The sequence below is a fragment of the Peromyscus maniculatus genome, chromosome 8 (genome assembly GCF_049852395.1).
Source record: "Peromyscus maniculatus bairdii isolate BWxNUB_F1_BW_parent chromosome 8, HU_Pman_BW_mat_3.1, whole genome shotgun sequence".
Taxonomy (NCBI): Eukaryota; Metazoa; Chordata; class Mammalia; order Rodentia; family Cricetidae; genus Peromyscus; species Peromyscus maniculatus.
In genome coordinates this window covers 20,189,454-20,216,780 of record NC_134859.1, presented here as the reverse complement: position 1 = coordinate 20,216,780, position 27,327 = coordinate 20,189,454, and the positions used below count along the sequence as shown (strand labels likewise).

At 43.1% G+C, this 27,327-nt stretch overlaps 1 protein-coding gene across 2 annotated transcripts; it reads left to right on the top strand.

The window, feature by feature from the left end:
- On the top strand, nucleotides 1–27,327 carry Rars1 (arginyl-tRNA synthetase 1). Of its 2 annotated transcripts, none has more exons than XM_006971640.4 (15): nucleotides 1–118; nucleotides 1,325–1,459; nucleotides 6,038–6,229; nucleotides 7,823–7,931; nucleotides 8,598–8,698; nucleotides 9,247–9,368; nucleotides 10,646–10,766; nucleotides 13,761–13,890; nucleotides 15,115–15,219; nucleotides 18,930–19,108; nucleotides 19,998–20,107; nucleotides 21,207–21,312; nucleotides 25,875–26,047; nucleotides 26,477–26,724; nucleotides 27,090–27,327. In XM_006971640.4, the coding sequence occupies exons 1-15, from the start codon at nucleotides 74–76 to the stop codon at nucleotides 27,197–27,199; spliced, it is 1,986 nt and encodes a 661-aa protein (XP_006971702.1). In that variant the 5' UTR covers nucleotides 1–73; the 3' UTR covers nucleotides 27,200–27,327. The 2 variants fall into 2 exon arrangements, with proteins under 2 accessions (XP_006971702.1, XP_076434282.1); XM_076578167.1 differs by lacking the exon at nucleotides 1–118 and adding an exon at nucleotides 777–815.

The following is a 27,327-nucleotide window of genomic DNA, read 5'->3' as shown; positions in this document are numbered from 1 at the left end:
GAATTTCCGTTTCCGGCCAATCACTAGCCACTTCCGCTTCCGGACACTTGGCGTGTGGGTCGCTGACGGGAGGATGGACGGGCTGGTGGCTCAGTGCTCAGCCAGGCTGCTGCAGCAGGTTTGTCCTCTGGGTGGGGCGCGGGGCTCGCACCCGGCGGCAGCGGGGCCGGCTCAGCAGCGGCTTCCACAGGCGGCGGCCGCGTCCCCAGCCCCGGACCTCGGTGCTTGCGAGGCCCACGCTTCCCGGGCGGCCGTTTTCTCTTGGCTAGGAGAGGAAAACCCCATCCCTGGCCGGGTCGTGCGACTGTCACACTGAGAAGAGCGGGTATCGCAGAGCCTAGGGTGTGGACGGCGAGGCTCGCCCTGCCGCCCGCGCACGTGTGCAGGGCTGGCGGCCAAGGCCGGGTGGGGCAGACGGAGCATGTGTGCCGTGGGACCTGGCCAGAAACTTTTCCAAGAGGCCGCCAGCGTCGGTCCGGGACACTGTCACAACTTTAGAAAGCGAAAGTGGGACCAACTTCGTTCCTTTTCCCGGTCCTAGCTAAGAGTGATGGCAAACCTGTCCTGTTACAGCAGCTGCTTTATGCAAATCAGCAGCCCCTAGGTACACGTTAAAGGGACCAGCGCTTTACTGCTGAGAGCCCTGTTTATAGAATCGGACACTGGAGATGGGGGGGGGGGATGTATGGGAACTTTACTTAGACCTAGAAACGGCAGACACTTAGACACTTGAGTGATTTTGAATATGGATGTTATCTCCTTTTGTCCCACTGGGGATCCAACCCAGAGCCATGCATATGCTAGGCAAGCAACAGGTAAGCTAGGACCCCAGCTCTCACAGGTTTGTTTTTTGTTGTTGGAATTGTTTTGGTTTTTTTTTTTTTGTTATTGGTATTGTTTTGGCTTTTGTTTGTTTGGGTTTTTTTTGTAGTTCAAGTCATAAGATTTAGGAATATAGGTAGTTTGTAAAGCTGGAAACTTGTACTCTGACCAAGTCAGGGTGCATTGTTGAGCTGAGGAAGAAACTTCTGTGTTTTAGAAAAGGGTCTGTCCCAGGCTGGCCCCAAACTGTAGCCCTCCTACTTCAGCCTCTCAAGTGCTAGGATTATATCTGTGTGCGACTGTGCACACTTTATTAGGTTATATTCTCAGCACTCACATGTAGACTCTTTCCTTTTATGAGGGATAATTGCTGATGTTAGTAAAACCATTGGTATCAAAAGGAAAGCTCATTCTCATATTGTGGAGAACTGAAATGAGGAAGTAATTCTCTGGTACAATTTGCCCTTTGACCTGGACTGGGAAAGTGCCTTTCCCTTTACAGGAAAAGGAGATTAAATCTCTGACTGCGGAGATCGACCGGCTGAAGAACTGTGGTTACTTAGAAGAGTCTCCGAGTTTGGACCAGTTACGAGAAGAAAATTTAAAGTTGAAGTATAGACTGAATATTCTTCGGAGGGTGAGTACTCTCTCTTGTGTATCTTCTAATGCATTTTTTGTTGTTGTTGTTGTTACTGAAGATTCTAAAATTATACCCGACAGAAACCGAAAAGAGGAGTTAATATTTAAAAATCTGTTTTCCTGAATAAGGCAAGTTAAGACTCATTCAGTGCATGGTGGAAAAATTGAGGTAGTCCTAGCTTTTGAAGTGGTTCACCATGTGGGTTTAAAGACTGTCTTGGGAGTTGATATTTCTTCAACGGGTTATGCCCATGCTTTCAAAGAAATGTTTTTTGATGAATCATTACCAAAGAAATATTTCATTTATTTAGTTTTTGTACTGAAACCTAGGAACTAACTAATGGGGATGTCTTAAAATATACTCACTCATACATAACTTCTACACTATGAAGTTGATTATTTCACAGTTCTGTTGTATTTTATAGCATCTCTTGGGTTTCTTTCTTAGTGTCTCACTCTACAGCCCAGGCTGGCTTCCAGGTTAACCCCCATCCTTCAGTGTCTTTCTGCTTCTGTCTCTCTAGTGATGGGCTCAAAGGTGTGCGCTACCATGCCGTCATTTTAATGGCCTTGTAGTCCAGCAACGGTTATCCATGTCGGAGAAAAAATAAATCAGCTTACTTTGAGTTTTTTGTCTTGCCTTTCAAGTTTGCTGATGACACATCCCAGAGTATTACCTCATTCTCATAATTGTTCTCCAGTGTGTGTGTGTTACTCCTTGGGTTGCACAGGCATTACTCATCTTAGGCTGCCTGACCCATTCCCTTGAAGGTTTTATTACCTATCGGGGATCTGTTTTGCTTAAATTACTTTGTCTTTACATCTTCTAACACAGAATTCCTTTCTCATGGACTCCTCACAAAAGAAACATGGTTTTGGTTACATCGTTTGTTCTGAATTTATCTATACTCAATTCTCTGTTATATTTGCTTTTTTAAAATTCAGGTGTGTGTGTGTGTGTGTGTGTGTGTGTGTGTGTGTGTGTGTGTGTGTTGGTTTTTCAAGACAGGGTTTCTCTGTGTAACAGTCCTGGCTGCCCTGGAACTCTTTGTAGCCCAGGCTGGCCTCCGAACTCACTGAGATCTGCCTGCCTCTGCCTCCCGAGTGCTGGAACTAAAGGTGTACACTATTTCCGATGTATTTTTAAATGCTTATGGCTGCTGAAGGCAGAAAGAAAGATAACACAAAGAGACTACGAAGAGCACCATGGTGGTGGTGCCTCTAGTCCCAGCATTCTGGAGGTCGAAGAAAGCAGATCGGAGTTGAGGCCAGCCTGGTCTACAGAGCGAGTCTCAGGACAACAGGGCTACACAGAGAAGCCCTATCTTAAAAAGAAAGTATTGTGTACAATAGCCATTCAACCTGCCTGTTTCCTCTCTTCGGGCCACATGCTCCAACTTGAAAGCACACACCAGATGTTCCGGCTGCAAGGTATTTTACCCATGTTCTCATGAACATTGCAGCCTCGGTTTCCCTTTATTCCTTTTCATTAAACCGCCTTTTTTTTTTTTTTTTTTTTGAGATAGGGTCTCTATGTAGCCCTGACCTTTTTGGAGCTCACTATGTGGACCAAGCTGGTCTCACATGGATCCACCTGCCTCTGCCTCCACCTCCAGAGTCTGGCTACTTAGTTAATTAGATATTCACAAAGCTTGTCACACTGGCGATTTTAAGATTACCATCATGATAGTGCTGCTATTAGAGAACCCTCTAATCTTCATTTCCTCAGAGCTGTTGTTCTTACAAAATGCATACAGTCAAGTTACTTTACTGTAGTAAAGGTGATTGTACCAAGATGTGTATTTCTTTTGGTTTTGAGTCAGAGTCTTGGCCTTCTAGCCCTGGTTGTCCTAGTGTGCGGGGTGTACCCCATTTCCCTTGGACATGTGGCAGTCCTCCTTCCAGCTTCCCAAGGCTGGAATTAAAGGACTGTGGCACCATGGCCAGCTAGGAAGTTAAGAACCTGATGTACTGGCTCCCCTCTGATCCTAGCTCCTGAAAAGCAGTGGGGGGGGGTGGCGGGGGGGGGGGGGGGGAGGCAGCAGGAGTATTACTGTGAGTTCAAGACCAGCTTGGGCTACAGAACAAGATCCTGCCTCAACTGAAAAAGGACTGGCAAGCTCACTGGCCTAGCACATTTGAGGTCCTGGATTCAGTCCCCAGCACCAGATAAAACAGGGTGTGGTGCTTGTAATTCCAGCACTTGCTGGTGGAGGCAGAAGGGTGGGGGAAGAAAAAGTGAAAGTTAAATTAATTATATGCACATGTTAATTTGGATGAAATCAAGTACAGTGGATTTTGTGTATGTGTACAAGTTAATTACAAAAGATACATACCAATATCTTTCCAGTTTACAAAAAAGTTAAAACATATTACTGATTTTGGGGACCTAAGACTATGCATAAATGACATTTTCTATTGGAAATTTTTAGATTGAGCTGGGCAGTGGTTACACATGCCTTTAATTCCAGCACTCTGAGGCAGAGGCCAACCTTGTCTACATATCCCAGGGCAGCCAGGGCTACACAGAGAAACTATGTTTCAAAATCAACCCTTCCCCCCACATACACACACACCCCAAAAAAGAAAATCTTAAGATTGTGAAAAGCATGAGTAAGAAATTGATAAACTAAAAACTTAAAATTGATCTAGTTTGGGAGCTGATGCCTGTATCCCCAGCACTTTGGAGGTGGGGGTTGGAGAATCAGGATTTCTAGGCCAGCTTCAGCAGCTGGAGACTGTTAAAACAAACCAAAGAGGAGAAAAGGAAGGAGAAAAAAAAACTTAAACCAACTTGTTTATTTGTTTCCTGAGTTAATGTTTAATTTTCTGGTATGGTAAATTTCAACCAAAGAACAGGCTTTATTTTTACAAAGTTGTTTTGCCTCTGTATCATAACAATCTTTTCATAAACATGGACAGAATTATACTTTGAGAACAAATGTTCCCAGAAAGAACCACACCTTACCTTGAGCCTTCTGCAAGGCTAATTGACTGATGGGAACTTAAGGAAGAGGTCCAGAGCCCAATTACACTTTATCTCAGGCTGTTGTGAGCCCCCTTAATAGCCATTCCTTGCCCTTTTCAGTATTTGACCTAACGTCTTAGCAAAATTTCTGTGTAGTCCTAGCCCTGGCTGTTCTGGAACTCTGCCTCCCAAGTGCTGGTTCAAACAAACCAACTCCCACCTCTTCAAAAGAATGATTTTGCTGGGTGTGGTTTTGCATGCTTTAATCCTATCACTGTGGAGGAAGAGACAGGCAGATCTCTGAGTTCAAGGACAGCCTAGCCTATAAAGAGTTCTGGACAACCAGAGCTACATAGAGAAAATGTTTGGGGGGTGGGGAGGGGGGGGAGAAAGAAAGAAAAAATATAACTTGGTAGACTGAAGGAAGAAGATTGTTGAAAGTTTCAAGCCAGCCTGGGCTACAAAGTGACCCTGTCTCCAATAAAAAAGAAGATAGTTTATGTATGAAAGTTTCCATTTTGTAGCAGTGATGGGGAGGATAGGACTTGACCTCTACGTTCCTGTCCACCTTGTTTGTAATCTGTCAATCACTGACCCATGTGAAGGTAATGATGGTGGTGACAGTTCCATTTTGTTATGTAGATAAAGTAAAAAAGCATGCATACACAACACTTAGTACAGAATTGAACACTACGTCCATTTTATTTAGCTGCTCTTGCATTCTTATTTAAACTGGTGGTCTTTCAGTTTGTTGTCATTTTGAAACAGGTTATTACTGCGTAGCCCAAGCTGACTGCTCCTATCTCAACCTCCTAACTGCTGGGGTTTTAGGGGTGAGCTTCTGGGCCTGGCTTTGATTCCTTTTGATTACTGTTAAGTTAGTGATATAGTTGGGCTGTGGGTGGCTCAGTGGTAAAGGAAGTGTTTTCCTTATGCTCCACAGAAAGCACGCGTTGACTCACTCCTGTCAGGAGGACCTCTGCTAGGCCAGTGCTCTGCTGACAGGTCACATCCTTTCCTTTCCCTTCTTTGAGATGAGGTCTGGCCCTAGTTGTGTAGCCCTAGTTGGCCTGGTGCTTGATATGTATGTAGATCAGTCCTCCTCTTACCTTCTGCAGTCTGTTCTGTGATCTGTTTTGATACCATCTTATGGCAGGTGTGACGCCAGGCATATTGGATAGCACTGTGGATGAAATACTTTCCTGCATTCAGCAGTCTGGTGGTGGAGGCGATTTTGTGAAGGTATAGTGAGTGATGATAGGAGTAATTATATTCTGTCTTAAAGACTGCGCTCCACTTAAAAGCTGTTGAGAAACAATGAGGAGGTGAGCCAGGGGTTATTTATAGTGAGGCAAAGCCTGTCTTAATGGTCTATGCCTGTCTCTGCCTCCTGAGTGCTGGGCTTCACTTGTGTTCTTTTCAGTCACCACTTTTTATTGTTTGTGTTCTGTGAAGGTAACTACAGAATGGACGCTCTCGATGGTTCCCGAGAATGTCTTAGAACCCTGTGAGGGTCTGAGCATTCCTATCCTGTCTTTTCTCAGCAGAGTTAGAGTTTTGTGTGATGTTATATTACTCTATTAAGACACTGCTGTTCTTTTCCTGCAGAGTCTTCAGGCAGAAAAGAGAAGAAGACCAACCAAAAATATGATTAACATCAATAGCCGCCTGCAGGATGTCTTTGGCTGTGCCATTAGGGCTGCATATCCAGACCTGGACAACCCTCCTCTGGTCGTAACTCCAAGTCAGCAGCCCAAGTTTGGAGACTATCAATGTAATAGTGCCATGGGTATTTCTCAGGTGATGTATCATTTGTTTGCCTGGCCCTGCTTGACTTGATTCTCTTACATATCATCACTCCTATGAACATAAATAACAGTAAATCCTTTTTTGGTTTTCCGAGACAGGGTTTCTCTGTGTAGTTTTGGTGTCTGTCCTGGAACTCACTCTGTAGCCCAGGCTAGCCTTGAACTCACGAGAAATCCTGCCTCTGCCTCCCGAGTGCTGGGGTTAAAGGTGTGCACCACCACTGCCCTGCGTCAGTTCTTGCATCTTCAAGAAAGGGTCCACGGAGCTCAGTGAGAGCAGTGTGTGTGTGTGTTGTTTTGTCTGCTACTTATTACTGTGTTCTGGATTGGTGGGTGTGGTTAGAGGCATTTAGAAAGGGAAGTTAAAAGTTAACAAATTATTGCCAGGCATGGTGACCAATGTCTATGATCTCAGCACTCCAGGGCCTGGGGCAGGAGAATTGCCACAAATAAAGGGCAGCCTGGGGTGCACAATGACCCTGTCTTTTTTTCTTCTTTTTTTTTTAAAGGTACCTGAAGATCACCACCATCAATTACTTGTTACATCTAGAATGTTTTTGAAGCAGACTTTGTAGTCTGTTTTTCCTTTTCTATTTTGGTTTCTTGAGAGGTGGTCACTTTGTAACCAGGTCTCTTGCATCAGCCCTCAGGTGCTGAGATTTCTGGCATGTTTTGTTCAGACAGCCAGGGTTCGTTTCTAAGCTGAGGAGTTCTTCCTTGTTTGCAGTAGCTGCATTCTCTGACTGCGGGTGACCTGTATCTGTTTCCTTCACTTTCTCTGTTGATCGGGGTTTGCTCTTGAGTGGACTTTGTTCTCTAATGCTCCTGGGAGCTTTGCACTGGTGGTGGTGGTGGTGGTGGTGGTGGTGGTGGTTGTTCTTTTTTTTCTTTTCTTTTTTTTTTTTTCCCCTCTTGGTTTTTTTTTTTTTTTTTTTTTTTTTTTTTTTTGGTTTTTCGAGACAGGGTTTCTCTGTGTAGCTTTGCGCCTTTCCTGGAACTCACTTGGTAGCCCAGGCTGGCCTTGAACTCACAGAGATCCGCCTGCCTCTGCCTCCCGAGTGCTGGGATTAAAGGCGTGCGCCACCACCGCCCGGCCCCTCTTTTGGTTTTGAGACAGGGTTTCTCTGTATAGCTTTGGAGCCTGTCCTGGGACTCAGATCCACCCGCCTCCACCTCCTGAGTGCTGGGATTAAAGGCGTGCACCATCACCACACGGCAGGTTTTGTTTCGTTTTTTTTTGCTGGGCTTCCAACCCAGGGAGTCACGACCACTCAGCCCAAGAGTGCTGCTTATGAAGAGTAGACAGTTTCATGACTTGGAATTAAGAATGTGGATGTGCTGGCTCGGGCTTTGTAGCCGTAAGCTTTGTTGTGTATTGAGGAGGTGGGCGTGAAGTATGGATGTGTGGTTTGGGCATGCTTTGGTTCCTCTTGGCACTGGTGATGCTCTGGTTTATCCATTTACTGGTGTTGAGCTCTGCATCTTTTTTTGAGTATTGTACAAATGTAGCTCATGCTTTGTCAGTGACGCATTCCCTAGGAACTTGCTACCTGGTGCTAATGAATTGTTTGACGTTGTGTTGTAGATGCTCAAAGCAAAGGAACAGAAGGTTAATCCTAGAGAAATTGCAGAAAACATCACCAAACACCTGCCAAGCAATGAATATATTGACAAGGTTGAAATTGCGGGTCCTGGTATGATATGCTAGCTTTTTTAATACTGCATTGATGATAAGTACTTTCTGAGACTTAAAACGGTTTAAAGCTTCAGTGCTGGATCTTGGGGTGTGGCTAACTCAGTGGTAAAGTGCTTTCCTAACATGTATAACAACAGGGTCTCTGGCCATATCCTAGTGGGGCCACCAAAATTAATTTTTAAAAAAGTTGCCTTGCATGGTGGCACATGCCTGTGATCCTATCTACTCAGGAGGCGGCATGATATGTACAGGGCGGCCCAGACATTTCATATGTCATGATCCAAGTGTTAAAAATAACCTGCATTATTAATTAAGAGCTACTATTTTGGTGACCTGTCCTTGGATAGTTTACTTTGCCTTCCACTGAACAGGTTTTCATCAGCAAAAGGGCTAGGTAATGTGGCTAACTAAGCCTGCAATAGAAGAGCCTTCCATTTTCTAAGATGAGCCAACCAAAGTGGGTGGGCTGGAGTAATACACAGCAGCTTTGAGGGGTGGTGGGGGCGTGACAATTTGAAATAGATGCTGAGGCAGGTGTTTGCAGAAGGGCTTGAGTAGTTGTCTTGATTGCTGTTGGACTCCTGAGGAGTTTTACTCAGCTCTCTCACACTTTCTGGAGCCAGCATAAGTGAGCTGGAGACTGATCATTTTTTACTGCTCCTAGGTTTCATTAATGTCCACTTGAGAAAGGACTTTGTGTCAGAACAGTTGACCAATCTCCTAGTAAATGGAGTCCAACTACCCACTCTTGGAGAGAATAAAAAGGTATGTGTGCTAATACTTTAGTATTTTAGGCTTGCATGGCAAATGCCCTTATTGGGGGTGACCTTCACTTTATTTTGAGATCATGAGTGTAACTGGGAAGTAGATTTCTGGTGTGTTTTATAATTTTTTTTTTTTTTTTTTTTTAAAGATTTATTTATTTATTATGTATACAGAGGAGGGCACCAGATCTCATTACAGATGGTTGTGAGCCACCATGTGGTTGCTGGGAATTGAACTCAGGACCTCTGGAAGAGCAGTCGGTGCTCTTAACCTCTGAGCCATCTCTCCAGCCCCGTGTTTTATAATTTTTTAATCTCATTCCATAGGCATTTCAGATTTATAACTGGTACTTATGCACCTATTGCTGAATAGTATTCTTGAATAGTAATTTGTATAAATTAATTTGATTCTTTGTCAATTAATATGCAATTAAGAGCCACAAAAAATCTAATGCATGAATTAGAATCTAGACTAATATTTAGGACTTATTTTTATATGATAGAATAATAATGTTTATGCCCCCTTTTAAAACTCTTTTTCTGTTTTAGGTTATAGTTGACTTTTCCTCTCCCAACATAGCTAAAGAGATGCACGTTGGCCACCTCAGGTCAACTATCATAGGAGAAAGTATGAGCCGACTCTTTGAATTTGCAGGATACGATGTGCTAAGGTGTGTTCTCTTGCTTTTGCTTGGAAATTAAAGGTGTCTATTAAAAATGACACCTCGTTTTTGAAGTATCTTCAACACCCAGGCTCAAAAGCTCAGTTCTGTTTTGTAATCTTTTAAAAATATGTCCTGGGGCTGGGGACATGGCTTAGGGGTTAAAGCACCTACTGCTCTTGCTCAGTTCCTAACGCCCACATCATGTGGCTCACAGCTTCCTGTAACTCCTACTCCAGGGGATCCAGGTGGTGCCTGCATGTGCACAGACTCAATATCATACATATAAATAAAAATCAATCTTCATCTTATAAAAATATATCTTGGTACCTACCCCATATCTGAACTTTATCCTTTTTGTAGACTTCCTGTTTGAAAACAACAAAAGATTTACCTTTTCATTCATTTATTTTTGTGTGCCATGTGCGTGCAGTTCCATAGAGGACAAAAGAGGGCATTATATTTACCTAGAACTATAGAAAAAGGCAGCTGTGAACTGCCATACTGGGAACCAAGCCCAGGTCTTTTGCAAGAGCAGTGGGTACTCTTAACTGCTGAGCCATCTCTCCAGCCTTCACAGATACTTCTTGAGATATAACAAGAACTTACCTTCTAGTAGTCAGAGAGGCCTAATCAGGAGTGTTTGTATTGGGCTTTGTAGGCCATGATATGAAACTGGGATTTTATTCTAACTAGTGGAGCCATATGATGTGAAAGCTTGTTCTGGTGGTAGTGAAGAAGCTAGATAATGAAAACATGTGGTTCAGCAGTCTAAAGGCAGAGGTGAAGGGTGTTACCCATTGGCATTTTGGAGCCATTTATTCCCTACAGTAATTGATTGAAAGTTACATTTTCTTCCTTCCTCTTGTCTTACATATATGTTTTTTGGGGGGTGAATGAGGCTGATAAAGGTCGGAGAACAACTCAGGGGAGTTGGGTGTCTCCTTCCAGGGATGGAAATCAGGTCTTCAGGCTTAATGGCAATGATTAACATTGGCTCAGCTATAATGTTCCTAGTTAGCCACATAATATGCAGTTTATAGCCCATTAATTAGAAATGTATTCATTCGGTAAACCTTAAGTTCTCACCCTAGTCGGCTGTTTCTAGTTACACAGAGTTGAACGAAAGAGCCCCAGACTTGACCTTGGCAGTTGGCAGTCCCACTAGGAAGCAGCTGCTGTTAGAGTGGCATGTTGACACTTAGATGTTAATGGCTTCTAATGGAGTGTACTTTTATTGAATCTCTACAGCTTTTTTAAAATTCTTGTTCTCTGATTGTTATCAGGTTAAACCATGTAGGAGATTGGGGGACCCAGTTTGGCATGCTCATCGCTCACTTGCAAGATCAATTTCCAGATTATCTGACAGTTTCACCTCCTATTGGGGATCTTCAGGCCTTTTATAAGGTTTGGCACGATTGTTGTGTATTTGTATTTCTGCTAACCTTTCCCAAAGGAAGTTCAAAACCATAGTTGAAGTCACTGTGTACTGAAAAGAATAACGTGAAAACTGGAGAGATGGGTCAGTGGTTTAAGCAGGTCTTCCTGAGGACCTGAGATCTGTTCCAACACCCACAAGGTGGCTCAGTACTGCTTCTCTAACTCTAGTAGTACGGATCTGATGCCTCCTTCCGGCTTCCAGGGGCACTGCACTCAGGTGCACAGCCCACACACAGGAACATACATATTGAAATCTTGAAGAGAAAAGAAAGATGCTTACCAATCATAGTTTTCCACATACAGTGGCTACCTTGGTAAAGCTGCATTGCAGTGAGTGAGAACAGAAGCTGATTCACAAAGTTTACTTACTTGAAACACTGAATTCTTTTTTCACTCCTAGATACTTACTTGTTTTGTGTACTTGGAAACAGCCACCCTGGCGTCCATTTACTTTTGTGTTTAGTCATAGAAATAGCTGTCTCCCATCCGTTTACATGTCTTTGCTTTGTTTATTGATGTATGTTAAAAATTGAGCTGGGCGGTAATGGCGAACACCTTTAATCCCAGCACTTGGGAGGCAGAGACAAGAGGATTTCTGAGAGTTTGAGGCCAGCCTGGGCTACAGGGTGAGGTCCAGGAAAGGCTCCAAAGCTACACAGAAACCCTGTCTCAAAAAAAAATGTGATGGGCTGGAGAGATGCCTCAGCGTGTAAGAGCACTGGCTACTCTTCCAGTGTTACCAGGGTTCAGTTCCCAAAACCCACATGGCAGCTCAACAGCTCAACTGGAGTAACTTACTCCAGTTCCAGGGATCCAACACCCTCACACCAGTGCACATAAAGTTAAAGTGACTATTTTTAAAAAATGAATTCTACTACATTACCTGCTATCCATTGTAGTGTAAGCAGGTAAGAACAGTTTGAGTTTTGTATTGTTTTGTATGGGTTCTTCTGAAATGTCTCTGTGTAGCCTGGACTAACCTGGAACTCACTGTCTCATTGGCCACCCTAAAACTCAATAGTAGTTTTCCTGTCTCAGCCTCTCAAGAGCTTGGTTTACACATGAGCCACCATGCCTGACTAAAACCAAGTGGTGGTGGTGTTTTGGTTTTTAAAATATTATGCTTGTATGTTAGGGGTCAGTCGTGCATCAAGGCCTATGTGTGGAGGTCCAAGCACACCCTGCAAGAATCAGTTCTCACCCTGTGGGTCCTGGGGGTTGAACTCTGACTCAGTAGCCAAGTACTTTGACCTACCATCTTGCCAGAGCAGTTTTTAAAAGACAATCATATGCCTGTGGGGGGTGGGGGAGGTGGGCAAATGCCTGTAATCTCAGCACTGGGGGGCTAGGAGCAGGAGGATCTAGAGTTCAAAGTTAACCTCAGCTGTAATAGTGGGTCCAGCCCTGTTTTAATCACATGGTGACTTTGATAGAGTTCTGCTGGAATTGGGTACTGCGGTTTTTATTCCCCTACTGTAAGTTTTCTATGGCTCTTTCCCAGAAAGCAGTTTTGTACATACAGTCTTATGTTTTCAAAATGAACCAAGTTAGACTACTGGATAAAAAGCAAACACTTGAGTTTTGTTATTTTCTAGTAAAAATTTGAAAACTATGAAAATAACTAATCATGTTAGAATTGCCTTGGACATAATGAGACAGATTTGCTAATTAATGTGTGATTTTGCAGTACATTGCTAAAATTTAGTGATTTGGTAATGGATCAGTTTTTCAGTGTTTCTTAAAGTTTGTTTTTTGTGTGCCTAGAATGGGGGAAATGCACACATGTTTGTGTTACCCACTGAAGCCAGAAGACAACTTGTGGGAGTCAGTTTTCTCTTCTACCATGTGGGTCCTGGGAATTGAACTCATGTACTTAGGCTGAGCAGCAAGCTCCTTCACCAGCTAAACCATCTTATGAGCCCCATAAGATGTTCTTGAAAGGTTATTTGCAAAGGAACACTAGGAAGCGTTCCCTGAAAGCATGTGCTACCAGAATAGAAGTGGAACACTGAAGGGTTTTGTGGTTTTGATTTTTTTTAATTTTTTTAAGATTTATTTATTATCTATACATAGTGTTCTGCTTGCTTGCATGTACCTGAACACCAGAAGAGGGCACCAGATCTCATTACAGATGGCTGTGAGCCACCATGTGGTTGCTGGAAATTGAACTCAGGACCTCTGGAAGAACAGCCAGTGCTCTTAACCTCTGAGCCACCTCTCCAGCCCAGTTTTGATCTTGAGAGTTTGTAGACTAGGCTGGCCTGTAAACTTGGTATTCTGACTGCCTCCAGAATGTTAGGGTTACAAGTAGAAACCACATTTTCAGCTGAGTTTCGTATTTTTAAGAAAAAATAATTTCATTAAAAAAAAAAAAAAAAAACTGGGCTATTTGTCATATCTGTCACGCACACTGGAGTGTGTGGGCTTACGTTAACATCTGGTATCTTGATCGCTATTTATTGAGATAGAGTCTCTTGAGTTCTCTCTGGTCTAACCGGCCAGCTTCCCAGCACACTCTTCTCCCCCGCCCCTCACCAGAATTCTCGATTATAGGTGCTGTCAAGACTGCACAGCTGTACTTTGCTTCTGGAGATGGAACGTTAGTTCTCGAGTGCAGGATGGGCACTTTACCCTCTGAGCTCTCTGCCCAGTTCAGCTGTGTCCGACTCCTGAACTCTTTTGGGGGGAGAGGTGCTTTCTGTTGGTTGGGTTGGGTTTTTTTGTTTTAGAGACAGGGAATTACTGGAACGCACTGTATAGAGGTCCACCTGCCCCTGCCCCTTAGTGCTAGGATTTAAAGGTGGACCACCACACCTGGCTACTCTGGTTGGTTTTGGCTTTGTGTTTGTTTTTGGGACCCCATCTTCTTGTCTTTGTAGAGCGCTGTATTCTCTGTTGTCTACTTCCTGTGGTGTGTGCATATGTACAGAAATGAGTACATTCTTCTTCTTTTAAAAACAGGAATCTAAGAAGAGGTTTGATACTGAGGAGGAATTTAAGAAGCGAGCCTATCAGTGTGTCGTTGCACTGCAGAGTAAGGACCCAGACTTCATAAAGGCCTGGAATCTCATCTGTGACGTCTCCCGGGAAGGTGAGTCTCTAGGGGCCATTAGCTAGCTTGAGTTTTGACTCAAGATTGTGTCTAGGTTTTTGTAACTGGGGTGTTTGTTTGCCTGTTTCTTTAGACCTCCCATATACTTTTTCTGAATGATTGTGTGAATTCAGGTGTGTGCTTTTGCACACAGCCCACATGGAGATGAGCGGACAGGGGCAACTCTGGGGAGTCTTCTCCTTGTACCTTACTGGGGCAGGATCTCTATTGTTCTGTCTGCCATGCTTCATGCTGTACTCCAGGCTGTCCTGGCCACAATTACCCCATCTCATCCTAGTGAGCCAGGCGGTGGTGGTCCATGCCTTTAATCCCAGCACTTTGGTCTACAAAGTGAGCCCCAGGACAGCCAGGGCCATTACACAGAGAAACCTTGTCTCAAAAAACAAACAAACCAGTCTGTCTCATTGTAGCACAGTGGGATTACAGATACACACCACCACATCCAGGAATTTACTGTGTACACCAGACTGGCCTCAGACAAGAGATCCACCTTCTTCTGCCTCCAGAGTGCTGGGATTAAAAGCATGTGCCACCATTTCCAGCATATGATTTATTTTAAATTATCTATGTTTGTGCACATTAGTGTTGGTGTCTGTAATGACCAGAGGAAGATGTTGAATCCCTTGGAACTGGGGTTACAGGTCATTGTGAGTCTACTGAAAGGCTGTTGGGAACTGAACTTAGTCCTTGGTCCTCTACAAGAGCAGTATATGAGCCATCTCTTAGCCTGTATACATCCAGGTTTTTACATGGGTTCCAAGGATCAAAATCCAGTGTCAGTCTTTCATGGAATGCATGCCTATTTATTTGGTGCTGAAAAGTGAAGCAGGCCACATAAATGCTGCACCTGTAACCTTCACTGGAGAGTTTTAGAAGGATGTTTTTCTTATAGGTAGGCCAATAAATAAATAAATAAATAGTGATGTTTTGGGAGGTAGGTGAGGGTCTGCTACATATTAAACCCAGGGTCTCATGCTGGCTAAGCATGTCCTAAGCCACTGAGCTATATCCTAAGGCCCGGTGTTTTCTTAGGTATGGTATCATATTCTGTTCTCAAATGGCAGCATATGTATTGTTCTGTATTGTACATAGCCAATGTAATAATTTCTTTTTTGTGTGTGTTATATAGATAACAAGTTTTCTAAATGTTGTGTTTTTCCCCTTTTGCTTAAATGTTTGTTTACTATATTTGGTATTTTCTAGAATTTAGTAAAATCTACAATGCATTGGACATCACTTTAATAGAGAGAGGAGAATCCTTCTATCAAGATAGGATGAAGGATATTGTAAAGGAATTTGAAGATAAAGGTGAGCAATACATTCTTTTAAATTTTAGAACTGGAGTTACAGCTGGTTGCTAGCCACATGGGTGCTGGGGATTGAACCTGGGTTCTTTGTAAGAACAAGTGCTCCTAACTGCTGAGCTAATTCTCCAGCCCCCAGTATTACATTCTTTTTTTTTTTTTTTTTTAAAGAGATTTATTTATTTGTTATGTATACAACATTCTGCCTCCATGTATGCCTGCGTGTCAGGAGAGGGCACCAGATCCTCATTATCAATGGCTGTGAACCATCATGTGGTTGCTGAGAATTGAACTCAGGACCTCTGGAAGAACAGCCAGTGTTCTTAACCTCTGAGCCATCTCTCCAGCCCGAAGTTTGATTTTTTTTTTTTTTTTATTTTATTTTCTTGGGTTTTTGTTTGTTTGTTTTTCTGATACAGGGTTTCTCTATGTAACAGCTGTGGCTATTCTGGAACGCACTCTGTAGACCAGGCTGGCCTCGAACTCACAGAAATCCACCTCCCTCTGCCTCCTGAGTGCTGGGATTAAAGGCATGTGCCACTACTGACCAGCCCAGTGTTACATTCTTTAAACTTATTTTATTATTACTGAAACTTGCAAACAGACAACAGAATGAAATTTATAGTTACTGAAAAGACCATAAACTCATCACAGAACTTCAACAGTTACAAATGTTAAATGTAGGGTATACCTTATTCTATCCATACACGTTTACATAATTTCATCTGCCACTCTGTCCCTGAAAGAACATATGCTTTGTGCTTAACTCCTATTATTTCACCAAGGAAATAATGCTTTAATTTCTTGTTGTGTGTGTAGGATAGAGGCAGGGTCTTGCTATGTAGCCCTGGCTGACTTGGAATTAAATATGTAGACCACAGTGACCTTGAACTCTCAAATTGTCTCCTGCCTTTGGTAGTAATTTCCCACCCCCATTTTGATTGAACCCTAAGACTTGTACCTTGTACATGCTAGGCAAGCACTCTTCTGCTATCAGCTCCAACGATAATGTCTAAATGCCATTCAGTAGACAATCTAGATTTTCCAGTGGGATTTATTTCAATTCCATCATTTGTTCATTTGAATATAGGGTCTCTCTGAATCCACAAGCTGGCTTGAAACTCACGGTCCTCCAGCCTCAGCTTCTCAAATGCGTGTTTGAACTATGTCAGACTTCATAGTTTTTTTAATCATAGGGTTGTTTTGGTTTGTTTGTTTTCTTTCTGGAGTCTCAATATTTATTTGTGGTCTGGTAATACATAATAGCCCTCCTTTTCATGTGTACTTTTTTTTTCTTGCTCTGTAAGGAAGGAACCCTGGCTAGCCTGGGGCGGTGGTGGCACACACCTTTAATCCCAGCACTTGGGAGGTGGAAGCAGGCAGATCTCTTTGAGATCGAGGCCAGCCTGGTCTACAGAAGAAGATGCAGGACAGGCACCAAAACTACATAGAGAAACCCCTGTCTCAAAAACAAAACAAAACAAAAAGGGAACCCTGGCTAGCCTGGAACTTGCTCTATATAGACTATGCTGGACTCAGATTTGTAGTACTCTTCCCTTTTTGCCTCCGAAGCACTGGAATTACAGGCATTGCTCTACCATGTCTGGATATTTTTCTTTTATTGTTAAAGAAAGAAGGCTTATAGAATTCATTCCCTCTCTATTTTTTAACTGGGATTTTGTGCAAAAAAATTGCCCAATAATTTTAGGGTTTTGTGACACAGTTTCACTGCTTACTCCAGTCAGTCTCAGATCCACAGTGGTTCATGATCGTCTTTTTTGTAAAGATTTATATCGCTTGTTGGGCATAGTGGTGCATGCCTTTAATCCCATCACTTGGGAGGCAGGCAGATCTCTCTGAGTTCCAGGACATCCAGGGCTACTCAGAAAAAAAACGCTGTGTTGATAAACAAAATAGATGTGTGTATAAATGCTTGCCTGCATGTGTGAGTGAGAAAGAAAATGCACCATGTGCATGTTCCTGGAGGCCAGAAGAGGGCATCAGTTCCCTGGAGCTGGAGTTACAGTTGGTTATGAGTTGTCTGTCATGTGACTGTTGGGAACCTAACCCAGGTCGGTCTTCTGTAAGAGGAGCAAGTATTTTTTTTTTTAATTAAATTTTTTTCTATTTATTTTACATACCAACCACAGTTTCTCCTCCCTCCTCTCCTCCTGTTCCCTCCCCCTACCTCCTTTCTACCCTTCCCCTCTATCCACTCCTCAGAAAAGGTAAGGCCTCCCATGGAGTCAAGAAAGCATGGCTATCAAGTTGAGGCAGAACCAAGCTCCTCCCTGCTTGCATCAAGGCTGAGCGAGGCATCCCACCATAGGGAGTAGGTTCCAAAAAGCCAGCTCATGAACCAGGGACAGATCCTGATCCCACTGCTAGGGGCCCTGCACACAGACCAAGCTACACAACTGTCACATGTAGAGGGCCTAGGTTGGTCCCATGCAGGCTCCCTGGCGATCTAATATCCATGAGCTCTCACGAGCTTTTCGGGTCAGCTGTCTCTGTGGGTTTCTCCATCATGATCTTCACACACATGCCTGCCCACCCCCACCCCCCACTCACTTGCTTATATAATCCCTTCCCCCTCTTCAACTGGACTTCCAGAGCTCAGCTTAGCTGTGGGTCTCTACATCACAATAAGTGTTCTTAACCACTGAGCCATCCTTCAGCCCTGAAGCCTGGTTCTTGAATGTGGAAATGGATGGAGTCTAGGAGCCATACTTTGAAGATAATAAAACAATGTCCATGGGGGTTTGTTAGCATTGTGGAGCTGCAGACTGATTGAACATGGGGTCTTACGTATGCTGTCAAGTGCATACTCCTCGTAGCTCCTTTCCCAGCCCTGATCAGCACAGGCGAAGTCAGAGCCCATAAACAATGAATCTGAGATTCACACACAGTCTTCCTTCACAAGCAGTAGTTTTAACCACTACCTAGGAGTCTGTTTCCTAAACTGTAAGTTAGTACGGTAGCATAAACTGTATAGTGACTGTAGCAACTATAAACATTAAATTTGGGATTTAATATTATGGGTGACACAAAATTCAAATAGAGCTATTAGAATGTTCCTCCCTCTCTCTTCTTGGGTCTGAGAACTTTGCTCTTTATTATAAGCACCTGAACACAGTTTTATTTCTTCCAGCTCTTTATTCCAGATACTAAATCTTGCTTTTTGAGCACATTCAGAGGACCTATTTTCCTTCCAGAGGAAGGTTATGGTTCTACCCAGAGAGCAAAGCACATATGTTCATATTTTGTCTGCTGTGTGTTGGATCAGAGTTTGACCAGATGTGTGTGAGTGCAGAGCATTATATTTGACCGTGCCCTGAAGTCAGTCTTGGCCGTGGATCATGTGGAATAATCTTTTAAAATACTCAGAGGGCTGGTGAGAAGACTCTGCGGGTAGAGGACTTGCTGCCAAGTCCTGAGATATCCTGAGTTCAGTCCCTGAGACCCACATGGTGGGAAGAAAGTACCAGTTCCCAAAAGGTGTCTTCTGACATCCGCATTCACACTGTAGTGCATGGACCACACTCTCACACACAAATATATAAGCTCAATTTTTTAAAAAACAAAATGTTCATAGAATGGCCAAGTATTTATGTGGTCCTAGAATAAACTAGGATTCTGGGTCCAGGAGGGCTCTTTTAGCTTTGTTAATGAAGGTTTGTGTGTGTGTTTTGTTTTGTTTTTCTTTATTTCTAGGATTTGTGCAAGTGGATGATGGCAGGAAAATTGTGTTCGTTCCTGGGTGTTCCATACCATTAACCATAGTGAAATCCGATGGGGGCTTTACTTATGATACATCTGATCTGGCTGCTATCAAACAGAGACTATTTGAGGAAAAAGCAAATAAGATTATCTACGTGGTGGACAATGGACAAGTAAGTGGGATTTTTCTAGGGCCTAATTGCATTTGGCACTTAAAGATTGAAAAAAATTCACTAGAAACTTAATAATTCAGAACACTGTTGCAATCTTTGGAGAAAGAATATGGTTGGACCCAGCTTTTTAGCTACTTTCTGAATGTGTAGATTATTCCTAACCTGGGGAAGCAGAGGCAGATGGATCTGCAAATTCGAGGACAGCCAGGGCTACAGAGGGAAGAAACTTGTTCCTCTCCCTGTGATGGTGTGGCAAACAGGTCCTTCTGTGTAATATCCTGGTTTGGGCTATTACAAAAAGTTGAAAATTTCCCTTTGTGAATGTGGCCTTGTGGCTCTGCTTTTATTTCAATTAATTTTAACATATAGACACATAGAAATTGTACTTCATGGAAATATAAAAGCCATTTGACTTTTGTTGTGGGATAAGGTCCCAGGTAGCCCATTTGACCTCAGACTTGAAAATCCCACCTTTCTGGATGAAAACTAAGATTTACTAGAAAAGCTTTTTGTGAATTTGTCCTTAGTCACTTTTGCTCTGGTGAGGAGCAGAGCCTGTGTTTGGCCTATAGTAGGCAAGTGCTGTGTCCCTCCATTGCTCTTCAGACAGTTTGGATTTGTCTTATGAGACAGGGTCTCAACACCGGCTACATAGCAGAGTAGGACCTTGAACTCCTGATTCTGCGGCACAGAGATGACAGACATGTGTTGACCTGAGTGGAGAAAGTGTCATTCAGTCTTGCTCTTGGTGATCACATCTGGGGAATAGAAGAACTTTATAATAATGATTGCCTAACAGGGTTATCATGTGATCATTGAGCCCAGAAGAGTTGTCCTTTTAATCAGTATAGAAAACTAACAAGCTCTGTTGTGTTTCTACTCTTCTCAGGCTGTACATTTCCAGACAATTTTTGCTGCTGCTCAAATGATTGGTTGGTATGACCCTAAAGTAACTCAAGTGAGCCATGTTGGATTTGGTGTGGTGCTAGGAGAAGACAAGTAAGTGGACAAGGCAGAAGCCGTTGATGACTACCCTGGTCCCCAGCTTCAGACAAGGCTTCATGTTACTCAGTCCTACAGCAGCACTGAGAAATTAGTTTAGACTAGTATACTGTCTGTCGTGTGAACTCAGCTAGGCCACTTCCCCAGGGGATGTAGCCCCTCAGAAGGACAAGTGTGTGATGTTGAAAGAAACTAGATTGTCATCACACTTCCCCATCTGGACTGCCCGTTTCATACAGGATGCTTGGCAGTGTAGTCAAAGCCATTGGTGAATTTACCTTTAGTTATAAACTTGAAAAAGTGTGAGTCATTGAGATTCCAGTTGAATTTAAGATTTTTGTACAAAATATGAAGCTTATTAAATCTAAGTTAATGATGTCCATACTTTCACTTTTTTCTGTTTCCCCATCATTTCCCTCTGTTCTGTTCAGTCTTTGAGACAAGGGGTAAATAGAATGGGTGTTTATATTTCAGTATTTACCAACTCAAAGGCACAAAATGCCTCTCTTTTTAATGTGGCTGGCTTTCTTTGTGACAGGTAGTATTTTATTATGTTAGTCCAGTATAGAAGCAAGTGTGGTGGGTTTTTTATTTTAGTAATTTTTCTGAAAGGGCAAAACAACATCTTGGATTCCAGGAAAGTGAGCTGGTTAGACTTTTTTATTTTGTATGTGCAGGTACCTGCAAAGTCTAGAATAGGATATCAGTCTCCTGGAGCTACAGGTAGTTGTGTGCTACCCAATATGAGTGCTGGGAACTGGACACTGGAAGAGTAGCCAGTGCTTGTCAATGTAAGCCATCTCTCCAGCCCTGTAGATGAGTTTTGTTTTTTTTTTTTTTCATTTCACTATTAAAGTGTAGTAAGGGTAGAGTTCCTTAGGGAACTCTTAGGGGCTTAAAAAAAAAACAAACTAAAACACAGGATGCTTTGATCGAGACACTGGAAAGCACTGTGTCTTTGGTGCTCATCCCTGGTAGCCAACTGGAATATGGCTCTATTACCTTGGCACATAGTGCCATCTGTGGCTAGATCCCTCAAACCTTCATTGAAGAGTCTAATTGGGAATTTTTGGATGGGGCTTTAAATGTCTTTCAGGAAGAAGTTTAAAACACGCTCGGGTGAAACGGTGCGCCTTGTGGACCTGCTGGGAGAAGGACTGAAGCGGTCCATGGACAAGTTGAAGGAGAAGGAGAGAGACAAGGTGGGACAAGGCCGTGCCACACACACGCCAGCAGTTCTGTTTGACAGTTCCCCTGCGTAATGTGGCTCTGAACCTTAACGTGTGTGTGTGTGTGTGTGTGTGTGTGTGTGTGTGTGTGTGTGTGTGTAAAAACACATAGAAATTGTGCTTTATGGGAGTAAAAAAGCCATGTGACTTCGGTTGTTGTGAGATAGGGTCTCTCATAGCCCAAGTTGGTCTCAAAATTCTTATAACTAAGGCTTGCCTTCAACTCCTGATGTTCTTGCCCCCACCTCCCAATTGCTGGGATGGTAGGTGTGTGCCACCGTGCCTAGCTCCCACATTATATTTTCATGCTGTGTATGAGTTGTTTAAGTTAAACATCTCACACTGTTATGGTTAAAAAAACATTCAGTATAAAGTAATGTCCAGTACTGCATTTTTCAGACCCTCTCTCCTCCACTTCCTCCTGCTCTCATAGACTGTTTTGAGTAGTATAGATTTGGTGAGGTTTTGCAGCAGGGTCTCCCTTTGTAGCCAAGATTGACTCTAAACTCATGTTCAGCCTGGTTTCCAAGTACTGGCTTTACAGGTGTATGCTACTCTGGCTACAATGGACCTTTAATAATATATATTGATTGTCGTAATGTATAAACGTGCAGTGTCTTTTTTGATTTTATTTATCCATGTGTCATAGTTTTTGTGGCATGGTAGGCAAGCACTTGTGTATCTGAGGCTAACCGTGAACTACTAATCTCCCACTTCCCTGGGGCTATACTGCCACAGCCACCCTTTTACTTCTTCATGTAATCATTCCTAGGGATGTTTTTGTAGCTCTTAGATGTAAGTCAGTGTTTTTCTTGGTTTCAGATAATTAGGTTCTTACCTGTAAGTTACTGTTAGGCCCCTGTAGAATGTGAGTTCTGTTCCGTGTCTCTGCACAAGGAGGTGCAGGGCTCTTGAGTGTTGGTGTGAAGGTAATGCTGTGGGGCAGACTCCAGGCAGTTCTCTACGGAGTTCTGTAAGCCAGCAATGTCTGCCCCCAGAGCTTCACTGGCACAGCTGATCTTACTAGCAGAAACACATTTCTATAGTGATGTTAGCATTCTGCATCCCATAACTTCATTGAAATTAAAATATTAAAGGTGCATTGTGGGAGTACCCCAGACACAGGCTCTGGCCTGAGTCTTATGATGTAGAGGCTCGTGTGGGTTTGCAGTGTGAATCAGTTTTCTTCCAGTGAAAGTTTTGAGTTGTCCACAAGTTGGCATGAGACTTGTCTCTAGGTCTTCATCATGTTGTACAATTTAGACCTTTATTATTTTTACTGATTCTGTGAGATTTTGGATTGGAAGTACACAGAAGAATTTAGGATGTACAGAAAGATTAAACAGTAAGCCAAGCCAGATGTGATACATACACCTATAATACCAATGCTCAGGAGGCGGAAGTATTAGTCACATGGTTGTAGGAGTTCAAAACCATCTGGGCAATGGTGAAACCCTTTTCCACACACATAGTGTATTTCGGGGTTTTGCTTGGTGGTGGGGAGGTGAGATAGGGTTTCACTGTAACCTAGTCTGGCCTTGAACTCTTAAGGTTACAGGTATGACCCATCATACACAGCATTCTCAGTTTGTAAAATGAATTATATTTGAGTTATACTAGCTTGATTGTTCATGTAGTATAATGGAAAAAGGACAGTAGCCACTGTGTAGTCATTCTTGAAGATGGAAAGCAGGGATTCTTGAAGCCAGGCATTCCATGCATAGTTTGTCTTCTGAAGCAGAAGCCTACTCTGTAGCCCAAGCTGGCTATGAACTCAGGGTGACCAGCCTTCCCAATGTGTGTGAGCGTAGAGCCTGTTCAAGAAAACCGTATCTTGGTCAATGTGAAAACAGTAATATTACTATTTTTAGCAATGCATCCATGCTGGACATGGTAGCTTAGGCCTGTAATGCCCACCACTTGCTCAGGAGACAGAAAAGCACAAATTTGAGGCCAGTCTAATTTACATAGTTAAGACCATAACAAAAACTGTTGAGACAGTCTTTTACGTGACCTAGGCTGGCTGCAAACTCCTGATTCTCAAGCCTCTGGGTCCTAGGTGCTCATGTGCCACCACTCCAGTTTATACAGTGCTAGTGATAAAACCCAGGACCCTGTGCATGCTAGTAAGCACCAATTGAACTGCATTCCCATGCGATTTGCATTTGGGTATTTTGTTTTGGTTTTGTTTTGTTTTGTTTTGTATTTTTTTTTTTTTGGTTTTTCAAGACAGGGTTTCTCTGTGTAGTTTTGGTGCCTGTCCTGGATCTGGCTCTGTGGACCAGGCTGGCCTCAAACTCAGAGATCCCCCTTCCTCTGCCTCCCAGGTGCTGGGATTAAAGGCATGCACTGCCACCACCCAGCTCCCATGGATTTTTGAGAATATACCAAATTGCTATTAACTGTATTCAATGAGAATTCAGCAATGAACAAGGATATTCTATTATTTTATAAAACTCAAAGACACATCAAAATACTCTTGGGAATATTTATGTCAATATTTATATAAATGTTAAGCCTTTACCTTGGCACTTGAGGACAAAGGCAGATGGATCTCTGAGCTCCAGGCCGTCCTGTCTCATGTAAAACAGAACATTTTATCCTTCCCTTGTCAGTACTTCTCATATTCAGTGTATCAACTTCATTAGGTTCTTACCTGTATAAGATGAAGGTCCACATGAAGAAGCCTGCCATGTAAAAGGTTTAAAATACTTGATCATAGACCAACCATTGAGAATTAATAGTCATGTTAGGCAGAGTTAGAAGCAATTGGAAAATTTTGGTTTTAAGACATTTTGCTTTCTAAATCTTTGAAGTCTGTTCCTAAGTAATTAAAACCAAATAAAGGCATACAATTCAATAGGCACTTTCCTTATGAGAATAACCTGGATTCCAGCTTGTGATTATGCAACAGAGGTCAAGAACATTTCAAGCTGGGCATGGCAGCCTGTGCCTGTAACACTAACACTAAGGAGCCTGAGGCAGGAGGACCTTGATTTCAAGGCTGTCTTGAGCTGCATAGGATGACCCTGTCTCAAAATAGAAAACATTTTTAGAATTAAAAAAGACCACTATTTGAAGAAAGGCTCCTTGATTTAAGCAGAACTAAGATTCTGATATAACATCAGTGTGTTAATGTTTTGGTCTTACAAAAAGTTTGCCAACATTTCAGTTATTCTGACTTCCTTGATCATAGGTTTTCTTAGGCTCAGTCCTTTAAAGTCAGTTATGGTGGCACATTGCCTGTAATTGTCTGAGGCAGGAGGACTGCAGAATTCAGAACCAGTCTGGTTGGCGTGTAGAGCTCCAGCCAACCAGGACTAACAAGACCCTATCTCAAAAATGCGCCCGGGAACATACATCCTTCCTAAGCCTTGTCCAAATCGCTCAGATCCTTTGTAGCTTGCTCAAGCTTTAGTTTCGCCCTGTTTCTGTCTTTCTCCGTTGTCAAACCATCGGTAATTTCTTTCTACCACAGGAAATCCTTCCTCACACTAGCTCCTTTCCCCCTGGTTTTTATTCCTTCCTTAGAAACAATGTTTACAGAAAACTCTTGGGATGCGGTTCTGTTAATAGATTGCTTGTCTAGCATGAGTGAAGCCCTGGGTGGGATCCCCACTAAGAAACGGCACATTCCTGCAGTCCCAGCATTTCGTCGCTGGAGGCAGCAGGGTCAGGAGTTCAAGGTCAGATGACTGGAGTGAGCCTAAGTTACTTGAGACCCTGAATTATACAGAATTTTTTTTTGGTTGGGGCTTATTGTTACAGTTTGGTATGCTATCTTGTTTTTGACTTGCTACGTCAGCTGGGCTGGCCTTAAATTTGTAATGCTTTCTTAGCCTTTAGATGACTTTTTGTTCAAACAGTTATCAAATTTGCATATTACCTAATTTATTTTTAGGTATTACATGTCAATCGGTTATTTTAAAGATTATCACAAGATAGAAAAACATACTTTAACAAATGCACCAGTTTGTAAAATTGAGATGACTAAAGCTTTAAAATCTAAATTGTTGGGTATAGCAGTCCCTGTACTGGCTAGGTTTTAAAAAGTTTCTCTTACCAGCCAACTCCCAATAGTAGGGTTGGACTCTAGGGTCTCACACCAAGCCAGAATGCTGCTGTCTCCAGCCCCTGCCCCAATAACAGAACTCCAAATGACTGAATTTACTCACAAAATTGTTTGCTGCTTTCATTTTTCAGGTTTTTTAAGTCTAAAAGTATCTATTGAGCAAGCTCAGAATGTATATATGGAGTTGTATGAATTATTATGAGTAATCTTTTGCAGGGGGTGAACCAGTGGATTAGGGTCACTTGCTAGGAGCATGAGCAGTGGTTGTGTTAGCTGGGCGCTGGTGGTGGCGCACGCCTTTAATCCCAGCACTCAGGGGGCAGAGGCAGGCGGGTCAGAGCTACACAGAGACTCTGTCTTGAAAAACTAAAAAAAGATAGGAACTCTGTAGAAGCTTTGGACTAGTCCCCTACCTGTGAGGCAAGAGTAGTGAGCAAGCTCTGAAGTGTTTGTCTTCCCAAAGGTCCTGACTGAAGAGGAGTTGACCGCTGCTCAGACATCCATTGCATATGGCTGTATCAAATATGCCGACCTGTCCCATAACCGGCTGAACGACTACATCTTCTCCTTCGACAAGATGCTGGACGACAGAGGGAACACGGCCGCGTACTTACTGTACGCCTTCACTAGAATCAGGTGACTGCTCAGACACTCGTGTAAGGCAGGGCAAGAATCTCTTTTCAGCTTTTTTTTTTTTTTTTTTTTTGGTTTTTTGAGACAGGGTTTCTCTTGTGTAGCTTTGCGCCTTTCCTGGAACTCACTTGGTAGCCCAGGCTGGCCTCGAACTCACAGAGATCCGCCTGCCTCTGCCTCCCAAGTGCTGGGATTAAAGGCGTGCGCCACCACCGCCCGGCTCTTTTCAGCTTTTGAGCCAGGGTCTTGATTGTGTGTGTCCAAGGCTAGGTTCTCGTCTTCTGTCACTCAAGTGCACAGGTCGGGTCGACCATACTGGGGCTAAGAGTCTGTTTTAATTGCTGATGTTTCTAACTCACACTAGTCATACTAGATTACGTGCTTTTGTGTGAAAAGAACCTGTGCCTGACCAACAGTTACCTGCTATTTCAGGTCTATTGCACGTCTGGCCAGTATTGATGAAGAGATGCTTCAGAAAGCTGCCCGGGAAACCAAGATTGTCTTGGACCATGAGAAGGAATGGAAACTTGGCCGGTGCATTTTACGATTCCCTGAGATTTTACAGAAGATGTTAGATGACTTATTTCTCCACACTCTCTGTGATTATATATACGAGCTGGCAACTACTTTCACAGAGTTTTACGATAGCTGCTACTGTGTGGAGAAAGATCGACAGACAGGTAAGTGTCTCATCCACTGTCCATCTTGGGGAAGAGGTGCCACCAGGACTTGCATAGAAACCAGGAAATTTTACAGCAGACTGTGGCATGTGTAACGGTTTGAAATGTGGCCGATCAGAGCAGAAATGGTATTGGAAACACCCACTGTCATTGACGGCTCTATGTTAACAGGGCAAGCCTGGGAACAGCATCGGGCCATGGGGTGGGTGTTACTACTTCATGTGGGGGCTTAGGAAAGCACACTGTTGAAATGTGCTGTCCTTGTATTGAAGGATAAGGTGGGCTGCTCACTTTTCAGGAAAAATAACCAGTCATGTAATGACTCTCAAGCTGGTAAACAAGTTAATGTCTTTTTTCTCTTCCAGGGAAAGTGTTGAAGGTGAACATGTGGCGAATGCTCCTGTGTGAAGCAGTGGCTGCTGTCATGGCCAAGGGGTTCGATATCCTGGGAATCAAGCCCGTCCAAAGGATGTGATCCTTGGGTTTGGGGACTTCTTACCAAAGGGGCCATTAGTACTGTTTGCTTTTTAAACAATCATGTGGACACAAAGGCAGAAAAGGAATTTTCACAGTAAAGAACTTTCTACAACTGTCTATGCAAAA

Coding starts and splice junctions, on each gene's coding strand:
- Rars1 (XM_006971640.4), top strand. CDS start 74: ATGGACGGGCTGGTGGCTCAGTGCTCAGCCAGGCTGCTGCAGCAG. Junction 119..1,324: donor CAGCCAGGCTGCTGCAGCAG/GTTTGTCCTCTG, acceptor TTCCCTTTACAG/GAAAAGGAGATTAAATCTCT. Junction 26,725..27,089: donor GGAGAAAGATCGACAGACAG/GTAAGTGTCTCA, acceptor TTTCTCTTCCAG/GGAAAGTGTTGAAGGTGAAC.